The sequence below is a fragment of the Coregonus lavaretus genome (assembly GCF_964263955.1).
Source record: "Coregonus lavaretus genome assembly, contig: HAP1_SCAFFOLD_547, whole genome shotgun sequence".
In the NCBI taxonomy this organism is placed as follows: Eukaryota; Metazoa; Chordata; class Actinopteri; order Salmoniformes; family Salmonidae; genus Coregonus; species Coregonus lavaretus.
Window position 1 is genome coordinate 102,063 of NW_028158994.1, and position 19,326 is coordinate 121,388.

General features: G+C 47.9%; 1 protein-coding gene across 1 annotated transcript in view; it reads right to left on the minus strand.

Annotated features, from left to right (window-relative positions):
- LOC311123376 (ciliary neurotrophic factor receptor subunit alpha-like) overlaps positions 1–19,326 on the minus strand; it is a 271,912-nt gene that overhangs the window by 99,632 nt on the left and 152,954 nt on the right. The window contains exon 3 of the mRNA XM_084197647.1: positions 2,265–2,382. Coding sequence (XP_084053773.1) covers positions 2,265–2,382 — 118 coding nt within the window. The remainder of the gene's footprint in view (positions 1–2,264; positions 2,383–19,326) is intronic.

A 19,326-nucleotide genomic window follows, 5' to 3' on the forward strand; every position in this document is an offset into this window, starting at 1 on the left:
GTTGTATTATGCTATACGAGTTGAAGTCTAATTATGTTATAGGAGTAGTAGTCGTATTATGCTATATGAGTTGTAGTGGTATTATGCTATAGGAGTTGAAGTCTTATTATGCTATAGGAGTTGAAGTCTTATTATGCTATAGGAGTTGAAGTATTATTATACTCAAAGAGTTGTAAACGTATTATGCTAAAATATTTAAAGTATAATTATCCTATAGGAGTTGTAGTCATATTATGCTATAGGAGTTGAAGTAGTATTATGTTATAGGAGTAGTTGTAGTAGTATTATGCTATATGAGTTGTAGTCATATTATACTAAAGGAGTTGTAGTCTTATTATGATATAGGAGTTGTAGTCTTATTATGCAATAGGAGTTGTAGTGGTATTGTGCTATATGAGTTAAAGTCTTATTATAGTATAGGAGTTGTAGTTGTATTATGCTATAGGAGTTGAGGTCTTATTTTGTTATAGGAGTTGTAGTCATATTATGCTATAGGAGTAGTAGTCTTATTATGCTGTAGGAGTTGTAATCATATTATGCTATAGGAGTTGAAATCCTATTATAGTCTGAGAGTTGAAGTCTTATTATGCTATAGTAGGTGTAGTCATATTATACTATAGGAATTGTGGTCTTATCATGCTATAGGAATTGAAGTCTTATTATGCTATATGAATTGTAGTCTTATTATGCTATAGGAGTTGAAGTCTTATTATGCTATAGGAGTTGAAGTCTTATTATGATATAGGAGTTGTAGTCATATTATGCTATAGGAGTTGTAGTCTTATTATGCTATAGGAGTTGAAGTATTATTATGCTATAACATTTGAAGTCGTATTATGCTATAGGAGTTGTAGTGATAGTATGGTATAGTAGTATTATTCTTATTATGTTATAGGAGTTGTAGTCGTATTATGCTATAGGATTTGTAGTCTTATTATGCTATAGGAATTGAAGTCTTATTATGCTATAGGAGTTGAAGTCTTATTATGATATAGGAGTTGAAGTCTTATTATGTTATAAGAGTTGACGTCTTGTTATGGTTTAGGAGTTGAAGGCTTATTATGCTATAGGAGTTGTAATGTTATTATGCTATAGGCGTTGTAGTGTTATTATGTTAGAGAAGGAGTTGTAGTCTCATTATGTTAGGGAAGGAGTTATAGTCTTATTATGATAGAGAAGGAATTGTAGTCTTATTATGTTAAGAAGGAATTGAAGTCTTACCGCTGAGCTTGATGGAGCTAAATGATAAATTCCCTCACACTGTGACCTTTTCTAAAGTAAAACCCAGCCATGGTGATTTTGGTGTTGTAAGTATCTAAGGGCCAGTGAACCAGGGTGCTATCAGGCTTTCTGAGATCTCTATAGGAGACAGATGCTGCATCCCAAATGGCATATAGTGGGTGGTAGTGGGGGTTAATGAGGGTCAGAGAGTGGGTTGTGGTGTGGGTTGACCCTTACGTGTGTGGTAGTGGGGGTTAATGAGGGTCAGATAGTGGGTTGTGGTGTGGGTTGACCCTTATAGTGGGTGGTAGTAGGGGTTAATGAGGGTCAGAGAGTGGGTTGTGGTGTGGGTTGACCCTTATAGTGGGTGGTAGTGGGGGTTAATGAGGGTCAGAGAGTGGGTTGTGGTGTGGGTTGACCCTTATAGTGGGTGTAAGTGGGGTTTAATGGAGGTCCATGGAGAGCTATCCTTTCAGATAACAACAGCGTTCAGAGGAGCTAGTGGTTCTGTAAATTATTATTCTAATGTGACATATTGTCTGTACAACATTAATGAGGTTGCTAAGAGAGCGCCTGCTGAGAGAGAGCGAGTCAGTAAGTTTTCTGAGGCACGGTAAAGTGTCCTCATAGCCCCAAACTAGGACAGAACTCACTCTAGAAGACTCTTCAGTCTCCATGATGGACAGACCTCTCCATATATCGTCTTTCTCTCTCTCTCTTTCTCTGACTTCCAATTCCCCACCTGACACAGAGACTAATTAATAAAAGGTTCAGGTGCTTACAGACCACCTCTCTCTTTCTCTATCTCCCTCACCTCTCTCTTTCTCTATCTCCCTCACCTCTCTCTTTCTCTATCTCCCTCATCTCTCCCTTTCTCTATCTCCCTCATCTCTCTCTTTCTCCCTCAATACCGTTCCCTTAGAGATGACCCACCTGACACAGAGAGACAGACATAGAGACAGAGCGACAGACACAGATAGACACAGAGAGACAGATAGACACAGAGAGACAGAGAGACACAGAGACAAGGTTTTGCTTCTTACTGGACGTTGACGTGGAAGTCTGTGGGTATGGATGTGGGGTGCTGCAGGTGCCAGCTACAGTAGAAGCCTTTAGGGTAGGTGTTGGATCGACACATCACCGTGGGTTCCCTAGGGGAGGCTGAAGAGACAGGCACAAGACAAAACGGGATGGTGAGGATCTCGTACATTTTTTATCAGGTGAGGAAACACAGTGAGAAAAGGGAGACATAGGGAGAGCCAAAACAGAGAGGAGAGGAGAGACAGGATGAAAGAGAGCAGGAGAGAAGAGGAGAGGAGAGGAGAGACAGGATGAAAGAGAGCAGGAGAGAAGAGAGAAGAGGAGAGATGGGGTGAAAGAGAAGAGGAGAGGAGAGATGGGGTGACATTCTTTATCAGGGTAGAAAAGAGAATGGGAAGATAGGAAGGAAGAGAACAGCAGAGGACAGAAGGGTTGGAGAGATCAAGCAAGGAGAGAGGAGAGACGAGGTGAAAGAGAAGAGGAGAGAGGGGAGAGGGGAGAGAGGAGAGAAGAGGTACTGTGCCTTGCAAAGGTATTTATCTCCCTTGGCGTTTTTCCTATTTTTTGCATTACATCCTGTAATTTATGTGGATTTTTATTTGGATGTCATGTAATGGACATACACAAAATAGTCCAAATTGAAAAAAAATTAAATAATTCAGTGTTAAAAAATAAAATAAAAATATCAATAACGGAAAAGTGGTGCGTGCACATATATTCACCTCCTTTGCTATGAAGCCCCTAAATACGATCTGGTGCAACCAATTACCTTCAGAAGAAACATTATTAGTTAAATAAAGTCCACCTGTGTGCAATCTAAGTGTCACATGATCTGTCACATGATCTCAGTATATATACAGCTGTTCCGAAAGGCCCCAGAGTCTGCAACACCACTAAGCAAGGGGAACCACCAAGCAAGCGGGACCATGAAGACCAAGGAGCTCTCCAAACAGGTCAGGGACAAAGTTGTGGAGAAGTACAGATCAGGGTTGGGTTATAAAAAAATATCAGAAACTTTGAACATCCCACGGAGCACCATTAAATCCATTATTAAAAAATGGAAAGAATATGGCACCACAACAAACCTGCCAAGAGAGGGCCGCCCACCAAAACTCACGGACCAGGCAAGGAGGGCATTAATCAGAGAGGCAACAAAGACACCAAAGATAACCCTGAAGGAGCTGCAAAGCTCCACAGCGGAGATTGGAGTATCTGTCCATAGGACCACTTTAAGCCGTACACTCCACAGAGCTGGGCTTTACGGAAGAGTGGCCAGAAAAAAGCCATTGCTTAAAGAAAGAAATAAGCAAACACGCTTGGTGTTCGCCAAAAGGCATGTGGGAGACTCACCTTCCAGCAGGACAATGACCCTTAGCATAGTGCTAAAGCAACACTCGAGTGGTTTAAGGGGAAATGTCTTGGAATGGCCTAGACAAAGCCCAGACCTCAATCCAATTGAGAATCTGTGGTATGACTTAAAGATTGCTGTACACCAGCGGAACCCATCCAACTTGAAGGAGCTGGAGCAGTTTTGCCTTGAAGAATGGGCAAAAATCCCAGTGGCTAGATGTGCCAGGCTTATAGAGACATACCCCAAGAGACTTGCAGCTGTAATTGCTGCAAAAGGTGGCTCTATAAAGTATTGAATTTGTGGGGGTGAATAGTTGTGCACGCTCAAGTTTTCTGTCTTATTTCTTGTTTGTTTCACGATAAAATATTCAAAGTGGTAGGCATGTTGTGTAAATCAGATGATACAAACCCCCCCAAAAATCAATTTTAATTCCAGGTTGTAAGGCAACAAAATAGGAAAAATGGGGGGTGAATACTTTCGCAAGCCACTGTAAAAGAGAAATGTGTCTTCTAGTGTCTGTTGCAGACAGAACTGGGTTTTCCCTCTAGGATGTAGCTCCATTCCGTTTATTTTTATTCCAAACTCACAGCTCGACTGAGGGACCTTACAGATAATTGTATGTGTGGGGTACAGATATGAGTTAGTCATTTAAAAATCATGTTAAACACTATTATTGCACACAAAGTGAGTCCATGCAACTTATTATGTGACTTGTCAAGCACATTTTTACTCCTAAACGTATTTAGGCTTGCCATAACAAAGGGGTTGAATACTTATTGACTCAAGACATTTCCGTTTTTAATTTTGTAATAATTTGTGAACATTTCTAAAAACATAATTCCACTTTGACATTATGAGGTATTGTTTGTAGGCCAGTGACACAAAATCTCAGTTTAAACCATTTTAAATTCAAGCTGTAACACAACAAAATGTGGAAAAGTCAAGGGGTGTGATTACTTTCCCCGTGTGGAGCAGCAAGCAGGGAGATGGTTTCCTCTCCACAGAGAAACATTCCTCCACTGAGCTCCATCAAAGGGGGCCTTCCTACTACTCTGACCCCCAGTCTCCTTCCTACTACTCTGACCCCCAGTCCCCTTCCTAATACTCTGACCCCCAGTCCCGTTCCTACTACTCTGACCCCCAGTCCCCTTCCTAATATGCTGACCCCCAGTCCCCTTCCTACTACTCTGACCCCCAGTCCCCTTCCTACTACTCTGACCCCAGGTCCCCTTCCTAATACTCTGACCCCAAGTCCCCTTCCTAATACTCTGACCCCCAGTCCCCTTCCTAATACTCTGACCCCTGCCCTCTTCCTACTACTCTGACCCCCAGTCCCCTTCCTACTACTCTGACCCCCAGTCCCCTTCCTAATACTCTGACCCCAAGTCCCCTTCTTACTACTCTGACCCCCAGTCCCCTTCCTAATACTCTGACCCCCAGTCCCCTTCCTACTACTCTGACCCCCAGTCCCCTTCCTACTACTCTGACCCCCAGTCCCCTTCCTAATATTGACCCCCAGTCCCCTTCCTAATGCTCTGACCCCCAGTCCCCTTCCTACTACTCTGACCCCCAGTCCCCTTCCTAATGCTCTGACCCCCAGTCCCCTTCCTACTACTCTGACCCCCAGTCCCCTTCCTAATGCTCTGACCCCCAGTCCCCTTCCTAATGCTCTGACCCCCAGTCCCCTTCCTAATGCTCTGACCCCCAGTCCCCTTCCTAATGCTCTGACCCCCAGTCCCCTTCCTAATGCTCTGACCCCCAGTCCCCTTCCTACTACTCTGACACCCAGTCCCCTTCCTACTACTCTGACCCCCAGTCCCCTTCCTACTACTCTGACCCCCAGTCCCCTTCCTAGTACTCTGACCCCCAGTCCCCTTCCTAATGCTCTGACCCCTGCCCTCTTCCTAATGCTCTGACCCCCAGTCCCCTTCCTAATACTCTGACCCCCAGTCCCCTTCCTACTACTCTGACCCCCAGTCCCCTTCCTAATACTCTGACCCCCAGTCCCCTTCCTAATACTCTGACCCCAAGTCCCCTTCCTACTACTCTGATCCCCAGTCCCCTTCCTACTACTCTGACCCCCAGTCCCCTTCCTAATGCTCTGACCCCCAGTCCCCTTCCTACTACTCTGACCCCCAGTCCCCTTCCTAATGCTCTGACCCCCAGTCCCCTTCCTACTACTCTGACCCCCAGTCCCCTTCCTAATGCTCTGACCCCCAGTCCCCTTCCTAATGCTCTGACCCCCAGTCCCCTTCCTAATGCTCTGACCCCCAGTCCCCTTCCTAATGCTCTGACCCCCAGTCCCCTTCCTAATGCTCTGACCCCCAGTCCCCTTCCTACTACTCTGACACCCAGTCCCCTTCCTACTACTCTGACCCCCAGTCCCCTTCCTACTACTCTGACCCCCAGTCCCCTTCCTAGTACTCTGACCCCCAGTCCCCTTCCTAATGCTCTGACCCCTGCCCTCTTCCTAATGCTCTGACCCCCAGTCCCCTTCCTAATACTCTGATCCCCAGTCCCCTTCCTACTGCTCTGACCCCCAGTCCCCTTCCTAATACTCTGACCCCCAGTCCCCTTCCTAATGCTCTGACCCCCAGTCCCCTTCCTACTACTCTGACCCCCAGTCCCCTTCCTAATACTCTGACCCCCAGTCCCCTTCCTAATACTCTGACCCCCAGTCCCCTTCCTAATGCTCTGACCCCCAGTCCCCTTCCTAATGCTCTGACCCCCAGTCCCCTTTCTACTACTCTGATCCCCAGTCCCCTTCCTACTACTCTGACCCCCAGTCCCCTTCCTAATACTCTGACCCCCAGTCCCCTTCCTAATACTCTGACCCCCAGTCCCCTTCCTACTACTCTGACCCCCAGTCCCCTTCCTACTACTCTGACCCCCAGTCCCCTTCCTACTACTCTGACCCCCAGTCCCCTTCCTAATGCTCTGACCCCCAGTCCCCTTCCTACTACTCTGATCCCCAGTCCCCTTCCTAATGCTCTGACCCCCAGTCCCCTTCCTACTACTCTGACCCCCAGTCCCCTTCCTACTACTCTGACCCCCAGTCCCCTTCCTAGTACTCTGACCCCCAGTCCCCTTCCTAATGCTCTGACCCCTGCCCTCTTCCTAATGCTCTGACCCCCAGTCCCCTTCCTACTACTCTGACCCCCAGTCCCCTTCCTACTACTCTGACCCCCAGTCCCCTTCCTAATGCTCTGACCCCCAGTCCCTTTCCTACTACTCTGACCCCCAGTCCCCTTCCTAATACTCTGACCCCCAGTCCCCTTCCTAGTACTCTGACCCCCAGTCCCCTTCCTAATACTCTGACCCCCAGTCCCCTTCCTAATACTCTGACCCCCAGTCCCCTTCCTACTACTCTGACCCCCAGTCCCCTTCCTACTACTCTGACCCCCAGTCCCCTTCCTACTACTCTGACCCCCAGTCCCCTTCCTACTACTCTGAGCCCCAGTCCCCTTCCTAATGCTCTGACCCCCAGTCCCCTTCCTACTACTCTGACCCCCAGTCCCCTTCCTAATACTCTGACCCCCAGTCCCCTTGCTAGTACTCTGACCCCCAGTCCCCTTCCTAATGCTCTGACCCCTGCCCTCTTCCTAATGCTCTGATCCCCAGTCCCCTTCCTAATACTCTGATCCCCAGTCCCCTTCCTACTGCTCTGACCCCCAGTCCCCTTCCTACTGCTCTGACCCCCAGTCCCCTTCCTACTACTCTAACCCCCAGTCCCCTTCCTAATATTGACCCCCAGTCCCCTTCCTAATGCTCTGACCCCCAGTCCCCTTCCTACTGCTCTGACCCCCAGTCCCCTTCCTACTACTCTGACCCCCAGTCCCCTTCCTAATACTCTGACCCCCAGTCCCCTTCCTACTACTCTGACCCCCAGTCCCCTTCCTACTACTCTGACCCCCAGTCCCCTTCCTAATACTCTGATCCCCAGTCCCCTTCCTACTACTCTGACCCCCAGTCTCCTTCCTACTACTCTGACCCCCAGTCCCCTTCCTAATACTCTGACCCCCAGTCCCCTTCCTAATATTGACCCCCAGTCCCCTTCCTAATGCTCTGACCCCCAGTCCCCTTCCTACTACTCTGACCCCCAGTCCCCTTCCTAATACTCTGATCCCCAGTCCCCTTCCTACTACTCTGACCCCCAGTCCCCTTCCTAATACTCTGACCCCCAGTCCCCTTCCTACTACTCTGACCCCCAGTCCCCTTCCTACTACTCTGACCCCCAGTCCCCTTCCTCATGCTCTGACCCCCAGTCCCCTTCCTAATACTCTGACCCCCAGTCCCCTTCCTAATACTCTGACCCCCAGTCCCCTTCCTACTACTCTGACCCCCAGTCCCCTTCCTAATATGCTGACCCCCAGTCCCCTTCCTAATACTCTGAACCCCAGTCCCCTTCCTAATACTCTGACCCCCAGTCCCCTTCCTAATACTCTGACCCCCAGTCCCCTTCCTACTACTCTGACCCCCAGTCCCCTTCCTAATGCTCTGACCCCCAGTCCCCTTCCTACTACTCTGACCCCCAGTCCCCTTCCTACTACTCTGACCCCCAGTCCCCTTCCTACTACTCTGACCCCCAGTCCTCTTCCTAATACTCTGACCCCCAGTCCCCTTCCTACTACTCTGACCCCCAGTCCCCTTCCTAATGCTCTGACCCCCAGTCCCCTTCCTACTACTCTGACCCCCAGTCCCCTTCCTAATGCTCTGACCCCCAGTCCCCTTCCTAATGCTCTGACCCCCAGTCCCCTTCCTACTACTCTGACCCCCAGTCCCCTTCCTAGTACTCTGACCCCCAGTCCCCTTCCTAATGCTCTGACCCCTGCCCTCTTCCTAATGCTCTGACCCCCAGTCCCCTTCCTACTACTCTGACCCCCAGTCCCCTTCCTAGTACTCTGACCCCCAGTCCCCTTCCTAATGCTCTGACCCCTGCCCTCTTCCTAATGCTCTGACCCCCAGTCCCCTTCCTACTACTCTGACCCCCAGTCCCCTTCCTAATGCTCTGACCCCCAGTCCCCTTCCTACTACTCTGACCCCCAGTCCCCTTCCTAATACTCTGACCCCCAGTCCCCTTCCTAATACTCTGACCCCCAGTCCCCTTCCTAATGCTCTGACCCCTGCCCTCTTCCTAATGCTCTGACCCCCAGTCCCCTTCCTACTACTCTGACCCCCAGTCCCCTTCCTAGTACTCTGACCACCAGTCCCCTTCCTAATACTCTGACCCCCAGTCCCCTTCCTAATACTCTGACCCCCAGTCCCCTTGCTAGTACTCTGACCCCCAGTCCCCTTCCTAATGCTCTGACCCCTGCCCTCTTCCTAATGCTCTGACCCCCAGTCCCCTTCCTAATACTCTGATCCCCAGTCCCTTCCTACTACTCTGACCCCCAGTCCCCTTCCTACTACTCTGACCCCCAGTCCCCTTCCTAATACTCTGACCCCCAGTCCCCTTCCTACTACTCTGACCCCCAGTCCCCTTCCTAATACTCTGATCCCCAGTCCCCTTCCTACTACTCTGACCCCCAGTCTCCTTCCTACTACTCTGACCCCCAGTCCCCTTCCTAATACTCTGACCCCCAGTCCCCTTCCTAATTTTGCCCCGCAGTCCCCTTCCTAATGCTCTGACCCCCAGTCCCCTTCCTACTGCTCTGACCCCCAGTCCCCTTCCTACTACTCTGACCCCCAGTCCCCTTCCTAATACTCTGACCCCCAGTCCCCTTCCTAATATTGACCCCCAGTCCCCTTCCTAATGCTCTGACCCCCAGTCCCCTTCCTACTACTCTGACCCCCAGTCCCCTTCCTAATACTCTGACCCCCAGTCCCCTTCCTAATGCTCTGACCCCCAGTCCCCTTCCTACTACTCTGACCCCCAGTCCCCTTCCTAATGCTCTGACCCCCAGTCCCCTTCCTACTACTCTGACCCCCAGTCCCCTTCCTACTACTCTGACCCCCAGTCCCCTTCCTACTACTCTGACCCCCAGTCCCCTTCCTACTACTCTGACCCCCAGTCCCCTTCCTAATGCTCTGACCCCCAGTCCCCTTCCTACTACTCTGACCCCCAGTCCCCTTCCTAATACTCTGACCCCCAGTCCCCTTCCTAATACTCTGACCCCCAGTCCCCTTCCTAATGCTCTGACCCCTGCCCTCTTCCTAATGCTCTGACCCCCAGTCCCCTTCCTACTACTCTGACCCCCAGTCCCCTTCCTAGTACTCTGACCCCCAGTCCCCTTCCTAATACTCTGACCCCCAGTCCCCTTCCTAATACTCTGACCCCCAGTCCCCTTGCTAGTACTCTGACCCCCAGTCCCCTTCCTAATGCTCTGACCCCTGCCCTCTTCCTAATGCTCTGACCCCCAGTCCCCTTCCTAATACTCTGATCCCCAGTCCCTTCCTACTACTCTGACCCCCAGTCCCCTTCCTACTACTCTGACCCCCAGTCCCCTTCCTAGTACTCTGACCCCCAGTCCCCTTCCTAATACTCTGACCCCCAGTCCCCTTCCTACTACTCTGACCCCCAGTCCCCTTCCTAGTACTCTGACCCCCAGTCCCCTTCCTACTACTCTGACCCCCAGTCCCCTTCCTAATACTCTGACCCCCAGTCCCCTTCCTACTACTCTGACCCCCAGTCCCCTTCCTAATACTCTGATCCCCAGTCCCCTTCCTACTACTCTGACCCCCAGTCTCCTTCCTACTACTCTGACCCCCAGTCCCCTTCCTAATACTCTGACCCCCAGTCCCCTTCCTAATATTGACCCCCAGTCCCCTTCCTAATGCTCTGACCCCCAGTCCCCTTCCTACTGCTCTGACCCCCAGTCCCCTTCCTACTACTCTGACCCCCAGTCCCCTTCCTAATACTCTGACCCCCAGTCCCCTTCCTAATATTGACCCCCAGTCCCCTTCCTAATGCTCTGACCCCCAGTCCCCTTCCTACTACTCTGACCCCCAGTCCCCTTCCTAATACTCTGACCCCCAGTCCCCTTCCTAATGCTCTGACCCCCAGTCCCCTTCCTACTACTCTGACCCCCAGTCCCCTTCCTAATGCTCTGACCCCCAGTCCCCTTCCTAATGCTCTGACCCCCAGTCCCCTTCCTACTACTCTGACCCCCAGTCCCCTTCCTACTACTCTGACCCCCAGTCCCCTTCCTAATGCTCTGACCCCCAGTCCCCTTCCTACTACTCTGACCCCCAGTCCCCTTCCTAATGCTCTGACCCCCAGTCCCCTTCCTACTACTCTGACCCCCAGTCCCCTTCCTACTACTCTGACCCCCAGTCCCCTTCCTACTACTCTGACCCCCAGTCCCCTTCCTACTACTCTGACCCCCAGTCCCCTTCCTACTACTCTGACCCCCAGTCCCCTTCCTACTACTCTGACCCCCAGTCCCCTTCCTAATGCTCTGACCCCTGCCCTCTTCCTCATGCACTGATCCCCCACGGGGGGGCCAGTATAAAAAAAAAATATATATATCTTCACTAACTGTAAGTCGCTCTGGATAAGAGCGTCTGCTAAATGACGTAAATGTAAATGATAATGAGATCAGTCCAATCCTCCTCTGTGTGATAAAGGGTTTACTGTAGAACAACATTAACTCACCACAAAACTGAATAAATAGTTCTGTAAATATCTGCCATTCCGATAGAAGGAGGATTACAGGGGGCAAAGAGTCAGGTATCAGTGTTCTAGGGGGTATGGACCATGGTGAAAAGTAACACACTCTATAGGGAAATAGGGTGGCATTTGGGACGCATCAAGTGTGAGGATATCAAATAGCATATGCCTCGGTCTTTCAGCAGAATGGTTCTCTCTAATTATAGTAGAAGTCCACTTGGGTTCTGTGACCTTTGAAGTGAAGTGTAAATCATTATATACCCCATTGTCATTAAACACACACGCATGCACACACACACACACAAACACACACAAATGTCAAGCTGTCTTCAGACATAAAAGAGAGAGGAGAGAAAGGCGACCGGTACTCTAAACTCAGCTCTCTGTATCAACACTGTAACCTCAGCTCTCTGTATCAACACTGTAACCAGCTCTCTGTATCAACACTGTAACCAGCTCTCTGTATCAACACTGTAACCTCAGCTCTCTGTATCAACACTGTAACCTCAGCTCTCTGTATCAACACTGTAACCAGCTCTCTGTATCAACACTGTAACCAGCTCTCTGTATCAACACTGTAACCAGCTCTCTGTATCAACACTGTAACCTCAGCTCTCTGTATCAACACTGTAACCAGCTCTCTGTATCAACACTGTAACCAGCTCTCTGTATCAACACTGTAACCTCAGCTCTCTGTATCAACACTGTAACCTCAGCTCTCTGTATCAACACTGTAACCAGCTCTCTGTATCAACACTGTAACCAGCTCTCTGTATCAACACTGTAACCAGCTCTCTGTATCAACACTGTAACCTCAGCTCTCTGTATCAACACTGTAACCAGCTCTCTGTATCAACACTGTAACCAGCTCTCTGTATCAACACTGTAACCAGCTCTCTGTATCAACACTGTAACCAGCTCTCTGTATCAACACTGTAACCTCAGCTCTCTGTATCAACACTGTAACCTCAGCTCTCTGTATCAACACTGTAACCTCAGCTCTCTGTATCAACACTGTAACCTCAGCTCTCTGTATCAACACTGTAACCAGCTCTCTGTATCGACACCGTAACCTCAGCTCTCTGTATCAACACTGTAACCAGCTCTCTGTATTGACACTGTAACCAGCTCTCTGTTAAAACACTGTAAACAGCTCTCTGTATCAACACTGTAACCTCAGCTCTCTGTATCAACACTGTAACCAGCTCTCTGTATTGACACTGTAACCAGCTCTCTGTTAAAACACTGTAACCAGCTCTCTGTATCAACACTGTAACCAGCTCTCTGTATCAACACTGTAACCAGCTCTCTGTATCAACACTGTAACCAGCTCTCTGTATCAACACTAACCTCAGCTCTCTGTATCAACACTGTAACCTCATCTCTCTGTATCAACACTGTAACCAGCTCTCTGTATCAACACTGTAAACTCAGCTCTCTGTATCTACACTGTAACCAGCTCTCTGTATCAACACTGTAACCTCAGCTCTCTGTATCAACACTGTAACCTCAGCTCTCTGTTAAAAAACTGTAAACAGCTCTCTGTATCGACACTGTAACCTCAGCTCTCTGTATCAACACTGTAACCAGCTCTCTGTATCAACACTGTAACCTCAGCTCTCTGTATCAACACTGTAACCTCAGCTCTCTGTATCAACACTGTAACTAGCTCTCTGTATCAACACTGTAACCTCAGCTCTCTGTATCAACACTGTAACCTCAGCTCTCTGTATCAACACTGTAACCTCAGCTCTCTGTATCAACACTGTAACCTCAGCTCTCTGTATCAACACTGTAACCAGCTCTCTGTATCAACACTGTAACATCAGCTCTCTGTATCAACACTGTAACCAGCTCTCTGTATCAACACTGTAACCAGCTCTCTGTATCAACACTGTAACCTCAGCTCTCTGTATCAACACTGTAACCAGCTCTCTGTATCAACACTGTAACCTCAGCTCTCTGTATCAACACTGTAACCAGCTCTCTGTATCAACACTGTAACCTCAGCTCTCTGTATCAACACTAACCTCAGATCTCTTTATCAGCACTGTAACCTCAGCTCTCTGTATCAACACTGTAACCTCAGCTCTCTGTATCAACACTGTAACCAGCTCTCTGTATCAACACTGTACCTCAGCTCTCTGTATCAACACTGTAACCTCAGCTCTCTGTTAAAAAACTGTAACCAGCTCTCTGTATCGACACTGTAACCTCAGCTCTCTGTATCAACACTGTAACCAGCTCTCTGTATCAACACTGTAACCTCAGCTCTCTGTATCAACACTGTAACCTCAGCTCTCTGTATCAACACTGTAACCAGCTCTCTGTATCAACACTGTAACCTCAGCTCTCTGTATCAACACTGTAACCAGCTCTCTGTATCGTCACTGGAACCTCAGCTCTCTGTATCAACACTGTAACCTCAGCTCTCTGTATCAACACTGTAACCAGCTCTCTGTATCAGCACTGTAACCAGCTCTCTGTATCAACACTGTAACCTCAGCTCTCTGTATCAACACTGTAACCAGCTCTCTGTATCAACACTGTAACCTCAGCTCTCTGTATCAACACTGTAACCAGCTCTCTGTATCAACACTGTAACCTCAGCTCTCTGTATCAACACTGTAACCTCAGCTCTCTGTATCAACACTGTAACCAGCTCTCTGTATCAACACTGTAACCTCAGCTCTCTGTATCAACACTGTAACCAGCTCTCTGTATCAACACTGTAACCTCAGCTCTCTGTATCAACACTGTAACCTCAGCTCTCTGTATCAACACTGTAACCTCAGCTCTCTGTATCAGCACTGTAACCTCAGCTCTCTGTATCAACACTGTAACCTCAGCTCTCTGTATCAACACTGCAACCAGCTCTCTGTATTGACACTGTAACCTCAGCTCTCTGTATCAGCACTGTAACCTCAGCTATCTGTATCAACACTATAACCTCAGCTCTCTGTATCAACACTGTAACCAGCTCTCTGTATCAACACTGTAACCTCAGCTCTCTGTATCAACACTGTAACCTCAGCTCTCTGTATCAGCACTGTAACCTCAGCTCTCTGTATCAACACTGTAACCTCAACTCTCTGTATCAACACTGTAACCTCAGCTCTCTGTATCAACACGGTAACCAGCTCTCTGTATCAACACTGTAACCAGCTCTCTGTATCAACACTTTAACCTCAGCTCTCTGTATCAACACTGTAACCAGCTCTCTGTATCAGCACTGTAACCTCAGCTCTCTGTATCAACACTGTAATCTCAGCTCTCTGTATCAACACTGTAACCAGCTCTCTGTATTGACACTGTAACCTCAGCTCTCTGTATCAACACTGTAACCTCAGCTCTCTGTATCAGCACTGTAACCAGCTCTCTGTATCAGCACTGTAACCTCAGCTCTCTGTATCAACACTGTAACCTCAGCTCTCTGTATCGACACTGTAACCACAGCTCTCTGTATCAACACTGTAACCTCAGCTCTCTGTATCAACACTGTAACCTCAGCTCTCTGTATCGACACTGTAACCACAGCTCTCTGTATCGACACTGTAACCACAGCTCTCTGTATCAACACTAACCTCAGCTGTCTGTATCAACACTGTAACCAGCTCTCTGTATCAACACTGTAACCTCAGCTCTCTGTATCAGCACTGTAACCTCATCTCTCTGTTAAAACACTGTAACCTCAGCTCTCTGTATCAACACTGTTACCAGCTCTCTGTATCAACACTAACCTCAGCTGTCTGTATCAACACTGTAACCATCTCTCTGTATCAACACTGTAACCAGCTCTCTGTATCGACACTGTAACCTCATCTCTCTGTATCAACACTGTAACCTCAGCTCTCTGTATCAACACTGTAACCAGCTCTCTGTATCAGCACTGTAACCAGCTCTCTGTATCAACACTGTAACCTCAGCTCTCTGTATCAACACTGTAACCAGCTCTCTGTATCAACACTGTAACCTCAGCTCTCTGTTTCAACACTGTAACCAGCTCTCTGTATCAACACTGTAACCTCAGCTCTCTGTATCAACACTTTAACCTCAGCTCTCTGTATCAACACTGTAACCTCAGCTCTCTGTTAAAACACTGTAACCTCAGCTCTCTGTTAAAACACTGTAACCAGCTCTCTGTATCGACACTGTAACCAGCTCTCTGTATCAACACTGTAACCAGCTCTCTGTATCGACACTGTAACCAGCTCTCTGTATCAACACTGTAACCTCAGCTCTCTGTATCAACACTGTAACCTCAGCTCTCTGTATCAACACTGTAACCAGCTTTCTGTATCAACACTGTAACCAGCTCTCTGTATCAACACTGTAACCTCAGCTCTCTGTATCAACACTGTAACCTCAGCTCTCTGTATCAACACTTTAACCTCAGCTCTCTGTATCAACACTGTAACCAGCTCTCTGTATCAACACTGTAACCAGCTCTCTGTATCAACACTTTAACCTCAGCTCTCTGTATCAACACTGTAACCAGCTCTCTGTATCAACACTAATCTCAGCTCTCTGTATCAACACTGTGTCCTCAGGTCCTTCACAGGGTTATTGACTCTTACTACAGGCCTGAAGACATCATGATTTACATTAACATTTACATCATTTAGCAGACGCTTTTATCCAGAGGTGGACAACCACTTTACAATTTTTATTTTTTTATTATCTTTTATTAACCTTTTTTCTTTTTTGAGTATATTTTAAATTTTCATTGGTTTTATATTAATATATATTTATTTTGTATATTCTTTCTTTAATCTTTTTAAAAAATTGTTATTATTTTTTATTTTTTTTTATTTATTTTTTTTGTCGGGGTGGGGCAGGGGTGTGGTAGAAGGATTACTTTTATACTATCCCAGGTATTCCTTAAAAATGTGGGGTTTCAAGCGTCTCCAGAAGGTGGTCAGTGACTCCGCTGTCCTGGCGTCTTGGCGTCGTGAGGGAACTGTATATGTACAGTGAGGGAAAAAAGTATTTGATCCCCTGCTGATTTTGTACGTTTGCCCACTGAAAAAGACATGATCAGTCTATAATTTTAATGGTAGGTATATTTGAACAGCGAGAGACAGAATAACACACAAAAAAAAAGAAAAATGCATATCAGAAATTTTATGAATTGATTTGCATTTTAATGAGGGAAATAAGTATTTGACACCTCTGCAAAACATGACTTAGTACTTGGTGGAAAAACCCTTGTTGGAAAATCACAGAGGTCAGACGTTTCTTGTAGTTGGCCACCAGGTTTGCACACATCTCAGGAGGGATTTTGTCCCACTCCTCTTTGCAGATCTTCTCCAAGTCATTAAGGTTTCGAGGCTGAAGTTTGGCAACTCGAAGCTTCAGCTCCCTCCACAGATTTTCTATGGGATTAAGGTCTGGAGACTGGCTAGGCCACTCCAGGACCTTAATGTGCTTCTTCTCGAGCCACTCCTTTGTTCCCTTGGCCGTGTGTTTTGGGTCATTGTCATGCTGGAATACCCATCCACAACCCATTTTCAATGCCCTGGCTGAGGGAAGGAGGTTCTCACCCAAGATTCGACGGTACATGGCCCCGTCCATCGTCCCTTTGATGCTGTAAAGTTGTCCTGTCCCCTTAGCAGAAAAACACCCCCAAAGCATAATGTCTCCACCTCCATGTTTGACGGTGGGGATGGTGTTCTTGGGGTCATAGGCAGCATTCCTCCTCCTCCAAACACGGCGAGTTGAGTTGATGGCAAAGAGCTCCATTTTGGTCTCATCTGACCACAACACTTTCACCCATTTCTCCTCTGAATCATTCAGATGTTCATTGGCAAACTTCAGACGGGCCTGTATATGTGCTTTCTTGAGCAGGGGGACCTTGCGGGCGCTGCAGGATTTCAGTCCTTCACAGCGTAGTGTGTTACCAATTGTTTTCTTGGTGACTATGGTCCCAGCTGCCTTGAGATCATTGACAAGATCCTCCCGTGTAGTTCTGGGCTGATTCCTCACCGTTCTCATGAGCATTGTAACTCCACGAGGTGAGATCTTGCATGGAGCCCCAGGCCGAGGGAGATTGACAGTTAATTTGTGTTTCTTCCATTTGCGAATAATCGCACCAACTGTTGTCACCTTCTCACCAAGCTGCTTGGCGATGGTCTTGTAGCCCATTCCAGCCTTGTGTACGTCTACAATCCTTGGAGAGCTCTTTGGTCTTGGCCATGGTGGAGAGTTTGGAATCTGATTGATTGATTGCTTCAGTGGACAGGTGTCTTTTATACAGGTAACAAACTGAGATTAGGAGCACTCCCTTTAAGAGTGTGCTCCTAATCTCAGCTCATTACCTGTATAAAAGACACCTGGGAGCCAGAAATCTTTCTGATGGAGAGGGGGTCAAATACTTATTTCCCTCATTAAAATGCAAATCAATTTATAAAAATGTTGACATGTGTTTTTCTGTTTTTTGTTGTTGTTATTCTGTCTCTCACTGTTCAAATAAACCTACCATTAAAATTATAGACTGATCATGTCTTTGTCAGTGGGCAAACGTACAAAATCAGCAGGGGATCAAATACTTTTTTCCCTCACTGTATATCATGATGTTGTATATCCTTCACAGGGTTATTGGGCGTTATTACAGGCCTGAAGACATCTTCACTGTTTTTATTGATGGTTCAGGCTGTCTGCTGCACCTGCCTCTCAGAGTGGTTCTGGAAATTAAACTGATGCATGTGGTTTCACAGAGGCAGCCTCCCAAACAGAACCCTACTGTCTATATAGAGTACTACTTCACAGAGGCTTCCTCCCAAACAGAACACCACTGTCTATATAGAGTACTACTTCACAGAGGCTGCCTCCCAAACAGAACTACGTTTGACCAGAGCACTACTTCACAGAGGACCACTATGGGAATAGGGTGACGTTTGGGAGGCATACATAGATTTATTAGAATTATTGAGGAGCTCTTAGAGCAGATAAGTTGAGCTTTACATATTTTCATAGTGCCATCCCCAGTCTCAGCCATAGCCCCAGTCCCAGTCCCAACCCAAGCCCCCAGCCCCAATCCCAGTCCCAGCCCCAGTCCCATCCCCAACCCCAGTCCCGGCCCCAGTCCCAGAGAGAGCAGAGAGACAGAGAGAGACAGAGAGAGACAGAGAGAGAGAGAGAGAGAGAGAGAGAGAGAGAGAGAGAGAGAGAGAGAGAGAGAGAGAGAGAGAGAGAGAGGGGGATAAATGGTGGTCATTGAGCAGTGAGAATAAGAGAGACAGACAGACAGTCCCACAGACCTAGAGAAGTAGCCCTAACCCCAACCCTGGTCCCAGAGAAGGGAAGGGAAGAAGACTGAGACAACTGTAAAAGTAAAAGTGATTGATGAGGGAAGAGAGAGGCCAGATCTTCTGATGAGGGGAGAGAGAGGCCAGATCTTCTGATGAGGGAAGAGAGAGGCCAGATCTTCTGATGAGGGAAGAGAGAGGCCAGATCTTCTGATGAGGGAAGAGAGAGGCCAGATCTTCTGATGAGGGAAGAGAGAGGCCAGATCTTCTGATGAGGGGAGAGAGAGGCCAGATCTTCTGATGAGGGATGAGAGAGGCCAGATCTTCTGATGAGGGAAGAGAGAGGCCAGATCTTCTGATGAGGGAAGAGAGAGGCCAGATCTTCTGATGAGGGGAGAGAGAGGCCAGATCTTCTGATGAGGGAAGAGAGAGGCCAGATCTTCTGATGAGGGAAGAGAAAGGCCAGATCTTCTGATGAGGGAAGAGAGAGGCCAGATCTTCTGATGAGGGAAGAGAGAGGCCAGATCTTCTGATGAGGGGAGAGAGAGGCCAGATCTTCTGATGAGGGAAGAGAGAGGCTAGATCTTCTGATGAGGGAAGAGAGAGGCCAGATCTTCTGATGAGGGAAGAGAGAGGCTAGATCTTTTGATGAGGGAAGAGAGAGGCCAGATCTTCTGATGAGGGAAGAGAGAGGCCAGATCTTCTGATGAGGGAATAGAGACGCCAGATCTTATGATGAGGGAAGAGAGAGGCTAGATCTTCTGATGAGGGAAGAGAGAGGCCAGATCTTCTGATGAGGGAAGAGAGAGGCCAGATATTCTGATGAGGGGAGAGAGAGGCCAGATCTTCTGATGAGG